At 41.2% G+C, this 20,847-nt stretch overlaps 1 protein-coding gene across 4 annotated transcripts in view; it reads right to left on the minus strand.

Moving 5' to 3' along the window:
- Window positions 1-15,808: 15,808 nt before the first annotated feature.
- Window positions 15,809-20,847, minus strand: part of MST1R (macrophage stimulating 1 receptor) — a 78,683-nt gene continuing 73,644 nt past the window's right edge. For all 4 annotated transcript variants that reach the window (XM_077277162.1, XM_077277163.1, XM_077277164.1 and 1 more), the window contains exon 22: window positions 15,809-16,482. In XM_077277162.1, the coding sequence (XP_077133277.1) occupies window positions 16,239-16,482 (244 nt within the window). In that variant the 3' untranslated portion in view covers window positions 15,809-16,238. The remainder of the gene's footprint in view (window positions 16,483-20,847) is intronic.

Genomic DNA, 20,847 nt, shown 5'->3' on the forward strand with positions numbered 1-20,847 from the left:
TAATTGATTTGATTTGTTTATTTGTGATGTATTGCGGATTTCAAGAAGTAGCTTTTGATCTAATTGAACAGCGAAAATTTATTCACATTACTTTTTTTAGAAAATGTAATTGATTTTGTTCAATAAACGTTATTACTTTTATCTGAAAAGTTCTCTCGTTCTTTATTTTACAAAGATCAGTACTGTTTATAGTATCAAACTGTCAATAAAAGAGGGTCCTGCCTATGAAAATGTCAGCAGCACATCTTATAGTGGTTAAATGACTTGTAACAAAATATTGTTTTGTAAGAAGTTTCACATATTTGGTAAACACCTCTTAACACGCACAACCTGACATCTAGTTAGTGGTCAGTACAGACACATTTTAACAGCTGCTAGCAAGCGGAGTGTTTGTATCTGCAGCACAGAAAATCTTAGCAGCTGTTAGCAGTTATAGTACCCAGACTTCAAGCTCACAACAGAATAATACCAAGGTTTCAAAATGATTGTGTGCAAATAGACGGCACAGGCACTACGATATCCGCTGTCAATAAAAGAGAATAAATATTGTTGGTACACTTTTGATATTATTATCAATTTGTTGGAAGCGTACCAGTAATCAATTTAATACAATTTGATTCGCTATGCTTTTGATTCGCTATGCTTTTGGTGTTATGTCTATTTAACACGCTTTATGCGATTTTAATTAATTATCTGGTGGTTAAATAAATATTATTGGCACTATAGGTTTATGAAAATGTCAATAAAACTGATGCATACTGGTACAGCAAGACATGTAATGTGATAGTTAGACTCTATTTAATACAACATATAATGAATAAACAGCATGGTGTATTATAAAACACAATTTTGTGTCATTTTAGTGAAAAATTAACTAATAATTATACATAATATGTCTTTTAAGCTAAATCATGCATGTGTACATACATATTTAATGTTTTTGCTTTTTATATTCTGTAAGAATTTTTATATTATTGAATTGTCTTTGTCAAAATTTGACATTGTTCTGTCAGAAATGATCGTTTTAGCGAACAATTAACTAATAATTATACATAATATGTCCAGAATATACTGTACTTGTCTGAAAGTTTCACACTGATAGCTAGCAGTATTGCTCTGGTTGCAGAATGCACGCTCAGCACAAATACATATAGAAGCACTATTCACTATATGTGAGCACTGTGTATAAAATACACTGCTCTGATTACAGAGGCAAATTCATTTCAGCTGCCTTAGTAAATATCACGCCTGTCTGATACATACTTTAATAAAGTCTATTGCCTTGTATTGTATATCTACCCTTGATTATTGTCGAGTTATGTGTAAGCCGGTCACTGTTGGCGAATTGGCATATCATATCTGTATTTTATCTATTAACCACACGCGCATGTAGCCCCCGTATCACACATAACACGACCTCTTAAAACTCATGAAAATGAGAAACTGCGTTATAAGCTGAAAAATATGCTGTTTCACTCTAAATGTGCCGTGGCCAACTGCACTTGTCTTCAGTCACGATTATTTCGTCAACATTTTCAAATTTACCGCGCTCTAATTGCAATTATCAATTTAATCAAAACTGCACTTGTCTTCGGTGATCTAACTACTTGTTTAAATTCTTAGAGGACGTTCAAGGTGACAGTTGCTTTGGGTGACAGAGTTGCTTTGGGTGACAGCTGCTAGCAAAATTCTGTGTTTTCTCGGCTAGTGAGAATTCTAGCACACCTTACTTTACACAGTAAGCTATTTTTAGCCATCCTCTGCTTGCGCCGTTATTTGGGGGTACCGGAGAAACAGCTGCGGGGAGCCCCACAAACAACGGCTTGAATCATATGCAAACATTTTCCAAGCAGAGTGATCCAGTCATTTTCCAAGCCCCGTGATCGCAGCTGTTAGGGTAATTAAATTTATTTTGAAAGAAGTGTACTGTGTACAGGCTGCAGGGGCTCCAGTCAGAAAAAAAAAAAAAATAAAAAAAAAAAAGTGTTCAGAAAGTGATGATAGTGTGCTACATAGACATCTAATCAACGGGCTATTTAATGCTTTTGCTTTTATACTCTGCAAGAATCGTTGAAATGTCTCTGAGTTGTGTTTATTTACAATAAATATCTTTCTACTTTTTACAATACCCCGTCTTTTGCTTTTTTTTTTTATAAACGTATAAAACAAATAAAACAATTACGGGGATAACAGGCATGTTGTAACATGCCCAGGGGCATGTTGTAACATGCCCCGGGGATAATATTCATGTTGTAGCATGCTCGCATACATATATATAAATATAAACTCTAATATAAAACAGTTACAGGGATAACAGACATGTTGTAACATGCCCGCATACATATATATAAATATAAACTCTAATATAAAACAATTACGGGGATAACAGTCATGTTGTAACACGCCCGCATACATAATGCGCGCGTTATCCCCTATAAATATATAAAACAATTACGGAGATAATATTCACTCTATTAACAAATTAAATTATATAAAAAGGGAGGGGGAGCTGTGTGGCAGCTGCTGTTAGAAGACAAGGAGGACAGCTGTCAGGGGGGAGGGGTTACACACTTTGATACAGCTTGATAGGGGCGTGTCCACCTGTCAAATTGAGTTTGACGAGTTATATGAATGCTCCACTACTACTATCAGTAATGTAATATATGTACACAGTGACTGCACCAGCAGAATAGTGAGTGCAGCTCTGGGGTATAATACAGGATGTAACTCAGGATCAGTAATGTAATGTATGTACACAGTGACTGCACCAGCAGAATAGTGAGTGCAGCTCTGGAGTATAATACAGGAGGTAACTCAGGATCAGTAATGTAATGTATGTACACAGTGAGTGTACCAGCAGAATAGTGAGTGCAGCTCTGGAGTATAATACAGGAGGTAACTCAGGATCAGTAATGTAATGTATGTACACAGTGACTGCACCAGCAGAATAGTGAGTGCAGCTCTGGGGTATAATACAGGATGTAACTCAGGATCAGTAATGTAATATATGTACACAGTGGCTGCATCAGCAGAATAGTGAGTGCAGCTCTGGAGTATAATACAGGATGTAACTCCGGATCAGTAATGTATGTACACAGTGACTGCACCAACAGAATAGTGAGTGCAGCTCTGGGGAATAATACAGGATGTAACTCAGGATCAGTAATGTAATGTATGTACACAGTGACTGCACCAGCAGAATAGCGAGTGCAGCTCTGGAGTATAATACAAGATGTAACTCAGGATCAGTAATGTAATGTATGTACACAGTGACTGCACCAGCAGAATAGTGAGCGCAGCTCTGGAGTATAATACAGGATGTAACTCAGGATCAGTAATGTATGTACACAGTGACTGCACCAACAGAATAGTGAGTGCAGCTCTGGGGAATAATACAGGATGTAACTCAGGATCAGTAATGTAATGTATGTACACAGTGACTGCATCAGCAGAATAGTGAGCGCAGCTCTGGGGTATAATACAGGATGTAACTCAGGATCAGTAATGTAATGTATGTACACAGTGACTGCACCAACAGAATAGTGAGTGCAGCTCTGGGGTATAATACAGGATGTAACTCAGGATCAGTAATGTAATGTATGTACACAGTGACTGCACCAGCAGAATAGTGAGTGCAGCTCTGGGGTATAATACAGGATGTAACTCAGGATCAGTAATGTAATGTATGTACACAGTGACTGCACCAGCAGAATAGTGAGTGCAGCTCTGGAGTATAATACAGGATGTAACTCAGGATCAGTAATGTAATGTATGTACACAGTGACTGCACCAGCAGAATAGTGAGTGCAGCTCTGGGGTATAATACAGGATGTAACTCAGGATCAGTAATGTAATGTATGTACACAGTGACTGCACCAGCAGAATAGTGAGTGCAGCTCTGGGGTATAATACAGGATGTAACTCAGGATCAGTAATGTAATGTATGTACACAGTGACTGCACCAACAGAATAGTGAGTGCAGCTCTGGGGTATAATACAGGATGTAACTCAGGATCAGTAATGTAATGTATGTACACAGTGACTGCACCAGCAGAATAGTGAGTGCAGCTCTGGGGTATAATACAGGATGTAACTCAGGATCAGTAATGTAATGTATGTACACAGTGACTGCACCAGCAGAATAGTGAGTGCAGCTCTGGGGTATAATACAGGATGTAACTCAGGATCAGTAATGTAATGTATGTACAGTGACTGCACCAGCAGAATAATGAGTGCAGCTCTGGAGTATAATACAGGAGGTAACTCAGGATCAGTAATGTACTGTATGTACACAGTGACTGCACCAGCAGAATAGTGAGTGCAGCTCTGGAGTATAATACAAGATGTAACTCAGGATCAGTAATGTAATGTATGTACACAGTGACTGCACCAGCAGAATAGTGAGTGCAGCTCTGGAGTATAATACAGGAGGTAACTCAGGATCAGTAATGTAATGTATGTACACAGTGACTGCATCAGCAGAATAGCGAGTGCAGCTCTGGGGTATAATACAGGATGTAACTCAGGATCAGTAATGTAATGTATGTACAGTGACTGCACCAGCAGAATAGAGAGTCCAGCTCTGGATTATATTACAAGATGTAACTCAGGATCAGTAATGTAATGTATGTACACAGTGACTGCACCAGCAGAATAGTGAGTGCAGCTCTGGGGTATAATACAGCATGTAACTCAGGATCAGTAATGTAATGTATGTACACAGTGACTGCACCAGCAGAATAGTGAGTGCAGCTCTGGAGTATAATACAGGAGGTAACTCAGGATCAGTAATGTATGTACACAGTGACTGCACCAGCAGAATAGTGACTGCAGCTCTGGGGTATAATACAGTATGTAACTCAGGATCAGTAATGTAATGTATGTACACAGTGACTGCACCAGCAGAATAGTGAGTGCAGCTTTGGGGTATAATACAGGATATAACTCAGGATCAGTAGTGTAATGTATGTACACAGTGACTGCACCAGCAGAATAGTGAGTGCAGCTCTGGAGTATAATACAGGATGTAACTCAGGATCAGTAATGTATGTACATAGTGACTGCACCAGCGGAATAGTGAGTGCAGCTCTGGGGTATAATACAGGAGGTAACTCAGGATCAGTAATGTAATGTATGTACACAGTGACTGCACCAGCAGAATAGTGAGTGCAGCTCTGGAGTATAATACAGGATGTAACTCTGGATCAGTAATGTAATGTATGTACACAGTGACTGCACCAGCAGAATAGTGAGTGCAGCTCTGGAGTACAATACAGGATGTAACTCAGGATCAGTAATGTAATGTATGTACACAGTGACTGCACCAGCAGAATAGTGAGTGCAGCTCTGGAGTATAATACAGGATGTAACTCAGGATCAGTAATGTAATGTATGTACACAGTGACTGCCCAGCAGAATAGTGAGTGCAGCTCTGGAGTATAATACAGGATGTAACTCAGAATCAGTAATGTAATGTATGTACACAGTGACTGCACCAGCAGAATAGTGAGTGCAGCTCTGGGGTATAATACAGGAGGTAACTCAGGATCAGTAATGTATGTACACAGTGACTGCACCAACAGAATAGTGAGTGCAGCTCTGGGGAATAATACAGGATGTAACTCAGGATCAGTAATGTAATGTATGTACACAGTGACTGCATCAGCAGAATAGTGAGCGCAGCTCTGGGGTATAATACAGGATGTAACTCAGGATCAGTAATGTAATGTATGTACACAGTGACTGCACCAACAGAATAGTGAGTGCAGCTCTGGGGTATAATACAGGATGTAACTCAGGATCAGTAATGTAATGTATGTACACAGTGACTGCACCAGCAGAATAGTGAGTGCAGCTCTGGGGTATAATACAGGATGTAACTCAGGATCAGTAATGTAATGTATGTACACAGTGACTGCACCAGCAGAATAGTGAGTGCAGCTCTGGAGTATAATACAGGAGGTAACTCAGGATCAGTAATGTAATGTATGTACACAGTGAGTGTACCAGCAGAATAGTGAGTGCAGCTCTGGAGTATAATACAGGAGGTAACTCAGGATCAGTAATGTAATGTATGTACACAGTGACTGCACCAGCAGAATAGTGAGTGCAGCTCTGGGGTATAATACAGGATGTAACTCAGGATCAGTAATGTAATATATGTACACAGTGGCTGCATCAGCAGAATAGTGAGTGCAGCTCTGGAGTATAATACAGGATGTAACTCCGGATCAGTAATGTATGTACACAGTGACTGCACCAACAGAATAGTGAGTGCAGCTCTGGGGAATAATACAGGATGTAACTCAGGATCAGTAATGTAATGTATGTACACAGTGACTGCACCAGCAGAATAGCGAGTGCAGCTCTGGAGTATAATACAAGATGTAACTCAGGATCAGTAATGTAATGTATGTACACAGTGACTGCACCAGCAGAATAGTGAGCGCAGCTCTGGAGTATAATACAGGATGTAACTCAGGATCAGTAATGTATGTACACAGTGACTGCACCAACAGAATAGTGAGTGCAGCTCTGGGGAATAATACAGGATGTAACTCAGGATCAGTAATGTAATGTATGTACACAGTGACTGCATCAGCAGAATAGTGAGCGCAGCTCTGGGGTATAATACAGGATGTAACTCAGGATCAGTAATGTAATGTATGTACACAGTGACTGCACCAGCAGAATAGTGAGTGCAGCTCTGGGGTATAATACAGGATGTAACTCAGGATCAGTAATGTAATGTATGTACACAGTGACTGCACCAGCAGAATAGTGAGTGCAGCTCTGGAGTATAATACAGGAGGTAACTCAGGATCAGTAATGTAATGTATGTACACAGTGAGTGTACCAGCAGAATAGTGAGTGCAGCTCTGGAGTATAATACAGGAGGTAACTCAGGATCAGTAATGTAATGTATGTACACAGTGACTGCACCAGCAGAATAGTGAGTGCAGCTCTGGGGTATAATACAGGATGTAACTCAGGATCAGTAATGTAATATATGTACACAGTGGCTGCATCAGCAGAATAGTGAGTGCAGCTCTGGAGTATAATACAGGATGTAACTCCGGATCAGTAATGTATGTACACAGTGACTGCACCAACAGAATAGTGAGTGCAGCTCTGGGGAATAATACAGGATGTAACTCAGGATCAGTAATGTAATGTATGTACACAGTGACTGCACCAGCAGAATAGCGAGTGCAGCTCTGGAGTATAATACAAGATGTAACTCAGGATCAGTAATGTAATGTATGTACACAGTGACTGCACCAGCAGAATAGTGAGCGCAGCTCTGGAGTATAATACAGGATGTAACTCAGGATCAGTAATGTATGTACACAGTGACTGCACCAACAGAATAGTGAGTGCAGCTCTGGGGAATAATACAGGATGTAACTCAGGATCAGTAATGTAATGTATGTACACAGTGACTGCATCAGCAGAATAGTGAGCGCAGCTCTGGGGTATAATACAGGATGTAACTCAGGATCAGTAATGTAATGTATGTACACAGTGACTGCACCAACAGAATAGTGAGTGCAGCTCTGGGGTATAATACAGGATGTAACTCAGGATCAGTAATGTAATGTATGTACACAGTGACTGCACCAGCAGAATAGTGAGTGCAGCTCTGGGGTATAATACAGGATGTAACTCAGGATCAGTAATGTAATGTATGTACACAGTGACTGCACCAGCAGAATAGTGAGTGCAGCTCTGGAGTATAATACAGGATGTAACTCAGGATCAGTAATGTAATGTATGTACACAGTGACTGCACCAGCAGAATAGTGAGTGCAGCTCTGGGGTATAATACAGGATGTAACTCAGGATCAGTAATGTAATGTATGTACACAGTGACTGCACCAGCAGAATAGTGAGTGCAGCTCTGGGGTATAATACAGGATGTAACTCAGGATCAGTAATGTAATGTATGTACACAGTGACTGCACCAACAGAATAGTGAGTGCAGCTCTGGGGTATAATACAGGATGTAACTCAGGATCAGTAATGTAATGTATGTACACAGTGACTGCACCAGCAGAATAGTGAGTGCAGCTCTGGGGTATAATACAGGATGTAACTCAGGATCAGTAATGTAATGTATGTACACAGTGACTGCACCAGCAGAATAGTGAGTGCAGCTCTGGGGTATAATACAGGATGTAACTCAGGATCAGTAATGTAATGTATGTACAGTGACTGCACCAGCAGAATAATGAGTGCAGCTCTGGAGTATAATACAGGAGGTAACTCAGGATCAGTAATGTACTGTATGTACACAGTGACTGCACCAGCAGAATAGTGAGTGCAGCTCTGGAGTATAATACAAGATGTAACTCAGGATCAGTAATGTAATGTATGTACACAGTGACTGCACCAGCAGAATAGTGAGTGCAGCTCTGGAGTATAATACAGGAGGTAACTCAGGATCAGTAATGTAATGTATGTACACAGTGACTGCATCAGCAGAATAGCGAGTGCAGCTCTGGGGTATAATACAGGATGTAACTCAGGATCAGTAATGTAATGTATGTACAGTGACTGCACCAGCAGAATAGAGAGTCCAGCTCTGGATTATATTACAAGATGTAACTCAGGATCAGTAATGTAATGTATGTACACAGTGACTGCACCAGCAGAATAGTGAGTGCAGCTCTGGGGTATAATACAGCATGTAACTCAGGATCAGTAATGTAATGTATGTACACAGTGACTGCACCAGCAGAATAGTGAGTGCAGCTCTGGAGTATAATACAGGAGGTAACTCAGGATCAGTAATGTATGTACACAGTGACTGCACCAGCAGAATAGTGACTGCAGCTCTGGGGTATAATACAGTATGTAACTCAGGATCAGTAATGTAATGTATGTACACAGTGACTGCACCAGCAGAATAGTGAGTGCAGCTTTGGGGTATAATACAGGATATAACTCAGGATCAGTAGTGTAATGTATGTACACAGTGACTGCACCAGCAGAATAGTGAGTGCAGCTCTGGAGTATAATACAGGATGTAACTCAGGATCAGTAATGTATGTACATAGTGACTGCACCAGCGGAATAGTGAGTGCAGCTCTGGGGTATAATACAGGAGGTAACTCAGGATCAGTAATGTAATGTATGTACACAGTGACTGCACCAGCAGAATAGTGAGTGCAGCTCTGGAGTATAATACAGGATGTAACTCTGGATCAGTAATGTAATGTATGTACACAGTGACTGCACCAGCAGAATAGTGAGTGCAGCTCTGGAGTACAATACAGGATGTAACTCAGGATCAGTAATGTAATGTATGTACACAGTGACTGCACCAGCAGAATAGTGAGTGCAGCTCTGGAGTATAATACAGGATGTAACTCAGGATCAGTAATGTAATGTATGTACACAGTGACTGCCCAGCAGAATAGTGAGTGCAGCTCTGGAGTATAATACAGGATGTAACTCAGAATCAGTAATGTAATGTATGTACACAGTGACTGCACCAGCAGAATAGTGAGTGCAGCTCTGGGGTATAATACAGGAGGTAACTCAGGATCAGTAATGTATGTACACAGTGACTGCACCAACAGAATAGTGAGTGCAGCTCTGGGGAATAATACAGGATGTAACTCAGGATCAGTAATGTAATGTATGTACACAGTGACTGCATCAGCAGAATAGTGAGCGCAGCTCTGGGGTATAATACAGGATGTAACTCAGGATCAGTAATGTAATGTATGTACACAGTGACTGCACCAACAGAATAGTGAGTGCAGCTCTGGGGTATAATACAGGATGTAACTCAGGATCAGTAATGTAATGTATGTACACAGTGACTGCACCAGCAGAATAGTGAGTGCAGCTCTGGGGTATAATACAGGATGTAACTCAGGATCAGTAATGTAATGTATGTACACAGTGACTGCACCAGCAGAATAGTGAGTGCAGCTCTGGAGTATAATACAGGAGGTAACTCAGGATCAGTAATGTAATGTATGTACACAGTGAGTGTACCAGCAGAATAGTGAGTGCAGCTCTGGAGTATAATACAGGAGGTAACTCAGGATCAGTAATGTAATGTATGTACACAGTGACTGCACCAGCAGAATAGTGAGTGCAGCTCTGGGGTATAATACAGGATGTAACTCAGGATCAGTAATGTAATATATGTACACAGTGGCTGCATCAGCAGAATAGTGAGTGCAGCTCTGGAGTATAATACAGGATGTAACTCCGGATCAGTAATGTATGTACACAGTGACTGCACCAACAGAATAGTGAGTGCAGCTCTGGGGAATAATACAGGATGTAACTCAGGATCAGTAATGTAATGTATGTACACAGTGACTGCACCAGCAGAATAGCGAGTGCAGCTCTGGAGTATAATACAAGATGTAACTCAGGATCAGTAATGTAATGTATGTACACAGTGACTGCACCAGCAGAATAGTGAGCGCAGCTCTGGAGTATAATACAGGATGTAACTCAGGATCAGTAATGTATGTACACAGTGACTGCACCAACAGAATAGTGAGTGCAGCTCTGGGGAATAATACAGGATGTAACTCAGGATCAGTAATGTAATGTATGTACACAGTGACTGCATCAGCAGAATAGTGAGCGCAGCTCTGGGGTATAATACAGGATGTAACTCAGGATCAGTAATGTAATGTATGTACACAGTGACTGCACCAACAGAATAGTGAGTGCAGCTCTGGGGTATAATACAGGATGTAACTCAGGATCAGTAATGTAATGTATGTACACAGTGACTGCACCAGCAGAATAGTGAGTGCAGCTCTGGAGTATAATACAGGATGTAACTCAGGATCAGTAATGTAATGTATGTACACAGTGACTGCACCAGCAGAATAGTGAGTGCAGCTCTGGGGTATAATACAGGATGTAACTCAGGATCAGTAATGTAATGTATGTACACAGTGACTGCACCAGCAGAATAGTGAGTGCAGCTCTGGGGTATAATACAGGATGTAACTCAGGATCAGTAATGTAATGTATGTACACAGTGACTGCACCAACAGAATAGTGAGTGCAGCTCTGGGGTATAATACAGGATGTAACTCAGGATCAGTAATGTAATGTATGTACACAGTGACTGCACCAGCAGAATAGTGAGTGCAGCTCTGGGGTATAATACAGGATGTAACTCAGGATCAGTAATGTAATGTATGTACACAGTGACTGCACCAGCAGAATAGTGAGTGCAGCTCTGGGGTATAATACAGGATGTAACTCAGGATCAGTAATGTAATGTATGTACAGTGACTGCACCAGCAGAATAATGAGTGCAGCTCTGGAGTATAATACAGGAGGTAACTCAGGATCAGTAATGTACTGTATGTACACAGTGACTGCACCAGCAGAATAGTGAGTGCAGCTCTGGAGTATAATACAAGATGTAACTCAGGATCAGTAATGTAATGTATGTACACAGTGACTGCACCAGCAGAATAGTGAGTGCAGCTCTGGAGTATAATACAGGAGGTAACTCAGGATCAGTAATGTAATGTATGTACACAGTGACTGCATCAGCAGAATAGCGAGTGCAGCTCTGGAGTATAATACAAGATGTAACTCAGGATCAGTAATGTAATGTATGTACACAGTGACTGCACCAGCAGAATAGCGAGTGCAGCTCTGGAGTATAATACAGGACGTAACTCAGGATCAGTAATGTAATGTATGTACACAGTGACTGCACCAGCAGAATAGTGAGTGCAGCTCTGGAGTATAATACAGGAGGTAACTCAGGATCAGTAATGTAATGTATGTACACAGTGACTGCACCAGCAGAATAGTGAGTGCAGCTCTGGGGTATAATACAGGATGTAACTCAGGATCAGTAATGTAATGTATGTACAGTGACTGCACCAGCAGAATAGAGAGTCCAGCTCTGGATTATATTACAAGATGTAACTCAGGATCAGTAATGTAATGTATGTACACAGTGACTGCACCAGCAGAATAGTGAGTGCAGCTCTGGGGTATAATACAGCATGTAACTCAGGATCAGTAATGTAATGTATGTACACAGTGACTGCACCAGCAGAATAGTGAGTGCAGCTCTGGAGTATAATACAGGAGGTAACTCAGGATCAGTAATGTATGTACACAGTGACTGCACCAGCAGAATAGTGACTGCAGCTCTGGGGTATAATACAGTGTGTAACTCAGGATCAGTAATGTAATGTATGTACACAGTGACTGCACCAGCAGAATAGTGAGTGCAGCTTTGGGGTATAATACAGGATATAACTCAGGATCAGTAGTGTAATGTATGTACACAGTGACTGCACCAGCAGAATAGTGAGTGCAGCTCTGGAGTATAATACAGGATGTAACTCAGGATCAGTAATGTATGTACATAGTGACTGCACCAGCGGAATAGTGAGTGCAGCTCTGGGGTATAATACAGGAGGTAACTCAGGATCAGTAATGTAATGTATGTACACAGTGACTGCACCAGCAGAATAGTGAGTGCAGCTCTGGAGTATAATACAGGATGTAACTCTGGATCAGTAATGTAATGTATGTACACAGTGACTGCACCAGCAGAATAGTGAGTGCAGCTCTGGAGTACAATACAGGATGTAACTCAGGATCAGTAATGTAATGTATGTACACAGTGACTGCACCAGCAGAATAGTGAGTGCAGCTCTGGAGTATAATACAGGAGGTAACTCAGGATCAGTAATGTAATGTATGTACACAGTGATTGCACCAGCAGAATAGTGAGTGCAGCTCTGGGGTATAATACAGGAGGTAACTCAGGATCAGTAATGTATGTACACAGTGACTGCACCAACAGAATAGTGAGTGCAGCTCTGGGGAATAATACAGGATGTAACTCAGGATCAGTAATGTAATGTATGTACACAGTGACTGCATCAGCAGAATAGTGAGCGCAGCTCTGGGGTATAATACAGGATGTAACTCAGGATCAGTAATGTAATGTATGTACACAGTGACTGCACCAACAGAATAGTGAGTGCAGCTCTGGGGTATAATACAGGATGTAACTCAGGATCAGTAATGTAATGTATGTACACAGTGACTGCACCAGCAGAATAGTGAGTGCAGCTCTGGGGTATAATACAGGATGTAACTCAGGATCAGTAATGTAATGTATGTACACAGTGACTGCACCAGCAGAATAGTGAGTGCAGCTCTGGAGTATAATACAGGATGTAACTCAGGATCAGTAATGTAATGTATGTACACAGTGACTGCACCAGCAGAATAGTGAGTGCAGCTCTGGGGTATAATACAGGATGTAACTCAGGATCAGTAATGTAATGTATGTACACAGTGACTGCACCAGCAGAATAGTGAGTGCAGCTCTGGGGTATAATACAGGATGTAACTCAGGATCAGTAATGTAATGTATGTACACAGTGACTGCACCAACAGAATAGTGAGTGCAGCTCTGGGGTATAATACAGGATGTAACTCAGGATCAGTAATGTAATGTATGTACACAGTGACTGCACCAGCAGAATAGTGAGTGCAGCTCTGGGGTATAATACAGGATGTAACTCAGGATCAGTAATGTAATGTATGTACACAGTGACTGCACCAGCAGAATAGTGAGTGCAGCTCTGGGGTATAATACAGGATGTAACTCAGGATCAGTAATGTAATGTATGTACAGTGACTGCACCAGCAGAATAGTGAGTGCAGCTCTGGAGTATAATACAGGAGGTAACTCAGGATCAGTAATGTACTGTATGTACACAGTGACTGCACCAGCAGAATAGTGAGTGCAGCTCTGGAGTATAATACAAGATGTAACTCAGGATCAGTAATGTAATGTATGTACACAGTGACTGCACCAGCAGAATAGTGAGTGCAGCTCTGGAGTATAATACAGGAGGTAACTCAGGATCAGTAATGTAATGTATGTACACAGTGACTGCACCAGCAGAATAGCGAGTGCAGCTCTGGAGTATAATACAAGATGTAACTCAGGATCAGTAATGTAATGTATGTACACAGTGACTGCACCAGCAGAATAGCGAGTGCAGCTCTGGAGTATAATACAGGACGTAACTCAGGATCAGTAATGTAATGTATGCACACAGTGACTGCACCAGCAGAATAGTGAGTGCAGCTCTGGGGTATAATACAGGATGTAACTCAGGATCAGTAATGTAATGTATGTACACAGTGACTGCACCAGCAGAATAGTGAGTGCAGCTCTGGAGTATAATACAGGAGGTAACTCAGGATCAGTAATGTAATGTATGTACACAGTGACTGCACCAGCAGAATAGTGAGTGCAGCTCTGGGGTATAATACAGGATGTAACTCAGGATCAGTAATGTAATGTATGTACAGTGACTGCACCAGCAGAATAGAGAGTCCAGCTCTGGATTATATTACAAGATGTAACTCAGGATCAGTAATGTAATGTATGTACACAGTGACTGCACCAGCAGAATAGTGAGTGCAGCTCTGGGGTATAATACAGCATGTAACTCAGGATCAGTAATGTAATGTATGTACACAGTGACTGCACCAGCAGAATAGTGAGTGCAGCTCTGGAGTATAATACAGGAGGTAACTCAGGATCAGTAATGTAATGTGTGTACACAGTGACTGCACCAGCAGAATAGTGAGTGCAGCTCTGGAGGATAATACAGGATATAACTCAGGATCAGTAATGTAATGTATGTACACAGTGACTGCACCAGCAGAATAGTGACTGCAGCTCTGGGGTATAATACAGTATGTAACTCAGGATCAGTAATGTAATGTATGTACACAGTGACTGCACCAGCAGAATAGTGAGTGCAGCTTTGGGGTATAATACAGGATATAACTCAGGATCAGTAGTGTAATGTATGTACACAGTGACTGCACCAGCAGAATAGTGAGTGCAGCTCTGGAGTATAATACAGGATGTAACTCAGGATCAGTAATGTATGTACATAGTGACTGCACCAGCGGAATAGTGAGTGCAGCTCTGGGGTATAATACAGGAGGTAACTCAGGATCAGTAATGTAATGTATGTACACAGTGACTGCACCAGCAGAATAGTGAGTGCAGCTCTGGAGTATAATACAGGATGTAACTCTGGATCAGTAATGTAATGTATGTACACAGTGACTGCACCAGCAGAATAGTGAGTGCAGCTCTGGAGTACAATACAGGATGTAACTCAGGATCAGTAATGTAATGTATGTACACAGTGACTGCACCAGCAGAATAGTGAGTGCAGCTCTGGAGTATAATACAGGAGGTAACTCAGGATCAGTAATGTAATGTATGTATACTGTGACTGCACCAGCAGAATAGTGAGTGCAGCTCTGGAGTATAATACAGGATGTAACTCAGGACCAGTAATGTAATGTATGTACACAGTGACTGCACCAGCAGAATAGTGAGTGCAGCTCTGGAGTATAATACAGGAGGTAACTCAGGATCAGTAATGTAATGTATGTACACAGTGACTGCACCAGCAGAATAGTGAGTGCAGCTCTGGGGTATAATACAGGAGGTAACTCAGGATCAGTAATGTAATGTATGTACACAGTGACTGCACCAGCAGAATAGTGAGTGCAGCTCTGGGGTATAATACAGGATGTAACTCAGGATCAGTAATGTAATGTATGTACACAGTGACTGCACCAGCAGAATAGTGAGTGCAGCTCTGGGGTATAATACAGGAGGTAACTCAGGATCAGTAATGTAATGTATGTACAGTGACTGCACCAGCAGAATAGTGAGTGCAGCTCTGGAGGATAATACAGGACATGTGAGACGTTTTTGTTTTTAATTAAACAACCAATATAAGAAAGTAAATTTCCTTTATTTACAGATTTTCTTAATATAAAAGAGAGAAATTTTATTTCTCAAATCTTTGTATAAAAATATTCCTCTTGGTGGCGCTATATACACAGTATAGATCACTGTACAATTCAAGTATGATGCATGATGGGGGCCGCGGTCTCGGGGGTCTTCTCTTCTACATTATGATCGGCCTCCAGAATATTCGGTGCAGATTTCATTTGCAGCAAAAAAAAAAAAAAAAAAAAAAAAAGTGTCAAAGTAAAAGTCTCCTTCCCAGGACAGGACAGCGGCCGTTTCTGACAGTTCATTATTTGCTGTTGAGGCACAAGGTTCTCATCTACCTCCTGTGACCCCAGACCCCACTGTGGCTGCCCCCACAGTCACACACCGCTGCAGCCGATCGGATCGCTTCCATGTGGCCGATCCGCGCTCACAGCATGCCCGCTGCTCCATCCTCCTCCTCATCACTGCTGACGTTCTCCAGCTCGTCCTCGGAGCCCGGTGGTGCCGGAGGGTAGAACTGCTCACGGTCCAGGTTAATGTACGTGACGTTCAGGTTGATGTAGTGTTCGCCCCACAGGGAGCTAGAGACCACCTCCATCTCACTGACCAGCTGCGAGAAGGTGGGCCGCTCCTCCGGGTGCGGACTCCAGCACTGCAACATCAGGGAGTAGCTGCCGACACACAAGCAGAGAACATTATCACGGGGGTCCCAGAGACGAGCGGCCGAGACCCCAAGAACTGTGGACCCCAAGAAGGCAGGAAACGGAAGATAGAGGGGCAACAGTATATATATATACACACATCTGTATGTGAGGAGCCCCCTCTAGTGGTGACTGTATATATATATACATCTGTATGTGAGGAGCCCCCTCTAGTGGTGACTGTATATATATATATACACATCTGTATGTGAGGAGCCCCCTCTAGTGGTGACTGTATATATATATATACATCTGTATGTGAGGAGCCCCCTCTAGTGGTGACTGTATATATATATATATATATATATATATATACACATCTGTATGTGAGGAGCCCCCTCTAGTGGTGACTATATATATACACATCTGTATGTGAGGAGCCCCCTCTAGTGGTGACTGTATATATATATACATCTGTATGTGAGGAGCCCCCTCTAGTGGTGACTGTATATATATATATATACACATCTGTATGTGAGGAGCCCCCTCTAGTGGTGACTGTATATATATATATACATCTGTATGTGAGGAGCCCCCTCTAGTGGTGACTGTATATATATATATATATATATATATATACACATCTGTATGTGAGGAGCCCCCTCTAGTGGTGACTATATATATATACACATCTGTATGTGAGGAGCCCCCTCTAGTGGTGACTGTATATATATACATCTGTATGTGAGGAGCCCCCTCTAGTGGTGACTGTAATATATATATATATATATATATACACATCTGTATGTGAGGAGCCCCCTCTAGTGGTGACTGTATATATATATATATATACACATCTGTATGTGAGGAGCCCCCTCTAGTGGTGACTGTATATATATATATACATCTGTATGTGAGGAGCCCCCTCTAGTGGTGACTGTATATATATATATATATATATATATATACACATCTGTATGTGAGGAGCCCCCTCTAGTGGTGACTATATATATATACACATCTGTATGTGAGGAGCCCCCTCTAGTGGTGACTGTATATATATATATATATATATACACATCTGTATGTGAGGAGCCCCCTCTAGTGGTGACTGTAATATATATATATATATATATACACATCTGTATGTGAGGAGCCCCCTCTAGTGGTGACTGTATATATATATATATATACACATCTGTATGTGAGGAGCCCCCTCTAGTGGTGACTGTATATATATATATACATACATCTGTATGTGAGGAGCCCCCTCTAGTGGTGACTGTATATATACACATCTGTATGTGAGGAGCCCCCTCTAGTGGTGACTGTATATATATATATACATACATCTGTATGTGAGGAGCCCCCTCTAGTGGTGACTGTATATATATATACACATCTGTATGTGAGGAGCCCCCTCTAGTGGTGACTGTATATATATATATATACACATCTGTATGTGAGGAGCCCCCTCTAGTGGTGACTGTATATATATATACATCTGTATGTGAGGAGCCCCCTCTAGTGGTGACTGTATATATATATACACATCTGTATGTGAGGAGCCCACTCTAGTGGTGACTGTGTATATATATACACATCTGTATGTGAGGAGCCCCCTCTAGTGGTGACTGTATATATATATATACACATCTGTATGTGAGGAGCCCCCTCTAGTGGTGACTGTATATATATATACACACATCTGTATGTGAGGAGCCCCCTCTAGTGGTGACTGTATATATATATATATACATCTGTATGTGAGGAGCCCCCTCTAGTGGTGACTGTATATATACATCTGTATGTGAGGAGCCCCCTCTAGTGGTGACTGTATATATATATATACACATCTGTATGTGAGGAGCTCCCTCTAGTGGTGACTGTATATATATATATACACACATCTGTATGTGAGGAGCCCCCTCTAGTGGTGACTGTATATATATATATACACACATCTGTATGTGAGGAGCCCCCTCTAGTGGTGACTGTATATATATATATACACATCTGTATGTGAGGAGCCCCCTCTAGTGGTGACTGTATATATATATATACACATCTGTATGTGAGGAGCCCCCTCTAGTGGTGACTGTATATATATATACACATCTGTATGTGAGGAGCCCCCTCTAGTGGTGACTGTATATATACACATCTGTATGTGAGGAGCCCCCTCTAGTGGTGACTGTATATATATATAAACATCTGTATGTGAGGAGCCCCCTCTAGTGGTGAATGTATATATATACACATCTGTATGTGAGGAGCCCCCTCTAGTGGTGACTGTATATATATATAAACATCTGTATGTGAGGAGCCCCCTCTAGTGGTGAATGTATATATATATATATACACATCTGTATGTGAGGAGCCCCCTCTAGTGGTGACTGTATATATATATACACATCTGTATGTGAGGAGCCCCCTCTAGTGGTGACTGTATATATATATATACACATCTGTATGTGAGGAGCCCCCTCTAGTGGTGACTGTATATATATATATACACATCTGTATGTGAGGAGCCCCCTCTAGTGGTGACTGTATATATATATATACACATCTGTATGTGAGGAGCCCCCTCTAGTGGTGACTGTATATATATACACATCTGTATGTGAGGAGCCCCCTCTAGTGGTGACTGTATATATATATATATACACATCTGTATGTGAGGAGCCCCCTCTAGTGGTGACTGTATATATATATATACATACATCTGTATGTGAGGAGCCCCCTCTAGTGGTGACTGTATATATATATATATACACATCTGTATGTGAGGAGCCCCCTCTAGTGGTGACTGTATATATATACACACATCTGTATGTGAGGAGCCCCCTCTAGTGGTGACTGTATATATATATATACACACATCTGTATGTGAGGTGCCCCCTCTAGTGGTGACTGTATATATATATATATACACATCTGTATGTGAGGAGCCCCCTCTAGTGGTGACTGTATATATATATACACATCTGTATGTGAGGAGCCCCCTCTAGTGGTGACTGTATATACATACACACATCTGTATGTGAGGAGCCCCCTCTAGTGGTGACTGTATATATATATATATATATATATATATATATATATATATATATATATATATATATACACATCTGTATGTGAGGAGCCCCCTCTAGTGGTGACTGTATATATATATACACACATCTGTATGTGAGGAGCCCCCTCTAGTGGTGACTGTATATATATATATATATATATATATATATATATATATATATATATATATATACACATCTGTATGTGAGGAGCCCCCTCTAGTGGTGACTGTATATATATATATACACATCTGTATGTGAGGAGCCCCCTCTAGTGGTGACTGTATATATCTATATATACACATCTGTATGTGAGGAGCCCCCTCTAGTGGTGACTGTATATATATATACACACATCTGTATGTGAGGAGCCCCCTCTAGTGGTGACTGTATATATATATATATATATATATATATATATATATATATATATATATACACATCTGTATGTGAGGAGCCCCCTCTAGTGGTGACTATATATATATATACACATCTGTATGTGAGGAGCCCCCTCTAGTGGTGACTGTATATATATATACACATCTGTATGTGAGGAGCCCCCTCTAGTGGTGACTATATATATATATACACATCTGTATGTGAGGAGCCCCCTCTAGTGGTGACTGTATATATATATACACATCTGTATGTGAGGAGCCCCCTCTAGTGGTGACTGTATATATATACATCTGTATGTGAGGAGCCCCCTCTAGTGGTGACTGTATATATACACATCTGTATGTGAGGAGCCCCCTCTAGTGGTGACTGTATATATATATACACATCTGTATGTGAGGAGCCCCCTCTAGTGGTGACTGTATATATATATACACATCTGTATGTGAGGAGCTCCCTCTAGTGGTGACTGTATATATACACATCTGTATGTGAGGAGCCCCCTCTAGTGGTGACTGTATATATATATACACATCTGTATGTGAGGAGCCCCCTCTAGTGGTGACTGTATATATATATACACATCTGTATGTGAGGAGCCCCCTCTAGTGGTGACTGTATATATACACATCTGTATGTGAGGAGCCCCCTCTAGTGGTGACTGTATATATATACACATCTGTATGTGAGGAGCCCCCTCTAGTGGTGACTATATATATATATACACATCTGTGTGTGAGGAGCCCCCTATAGTGGTGACTGTATATATATATATACACATCTGTATGTGAGGAGCCCCCTCTAGTGGTGACTATATATATGCACATCTGTATGTGAGGAGCCCCCTCTAGTGGTGGCTGTATATATATATATACACATCTGTATGTGAGGAGCCCCCTCTAGTGGTGACTGTATATATATA

Source organism: Ranitomeya variabilis, chromosome 8, assembly GCF_051348905.1.
Source record: "Ranitomeya variabilis isolate aRanVar5 chromosome 8, aRanVar5.hap1, whole genome shotgun sequence".
In the NCBI taxonomy this organism is placed as follows: domain Eukaryota; kingdom Metazoa; phylum Chordata; class Amphibia; order Anura; family Dendrobatidae; genus Ranitomeya; species Ranitomeya variabilis.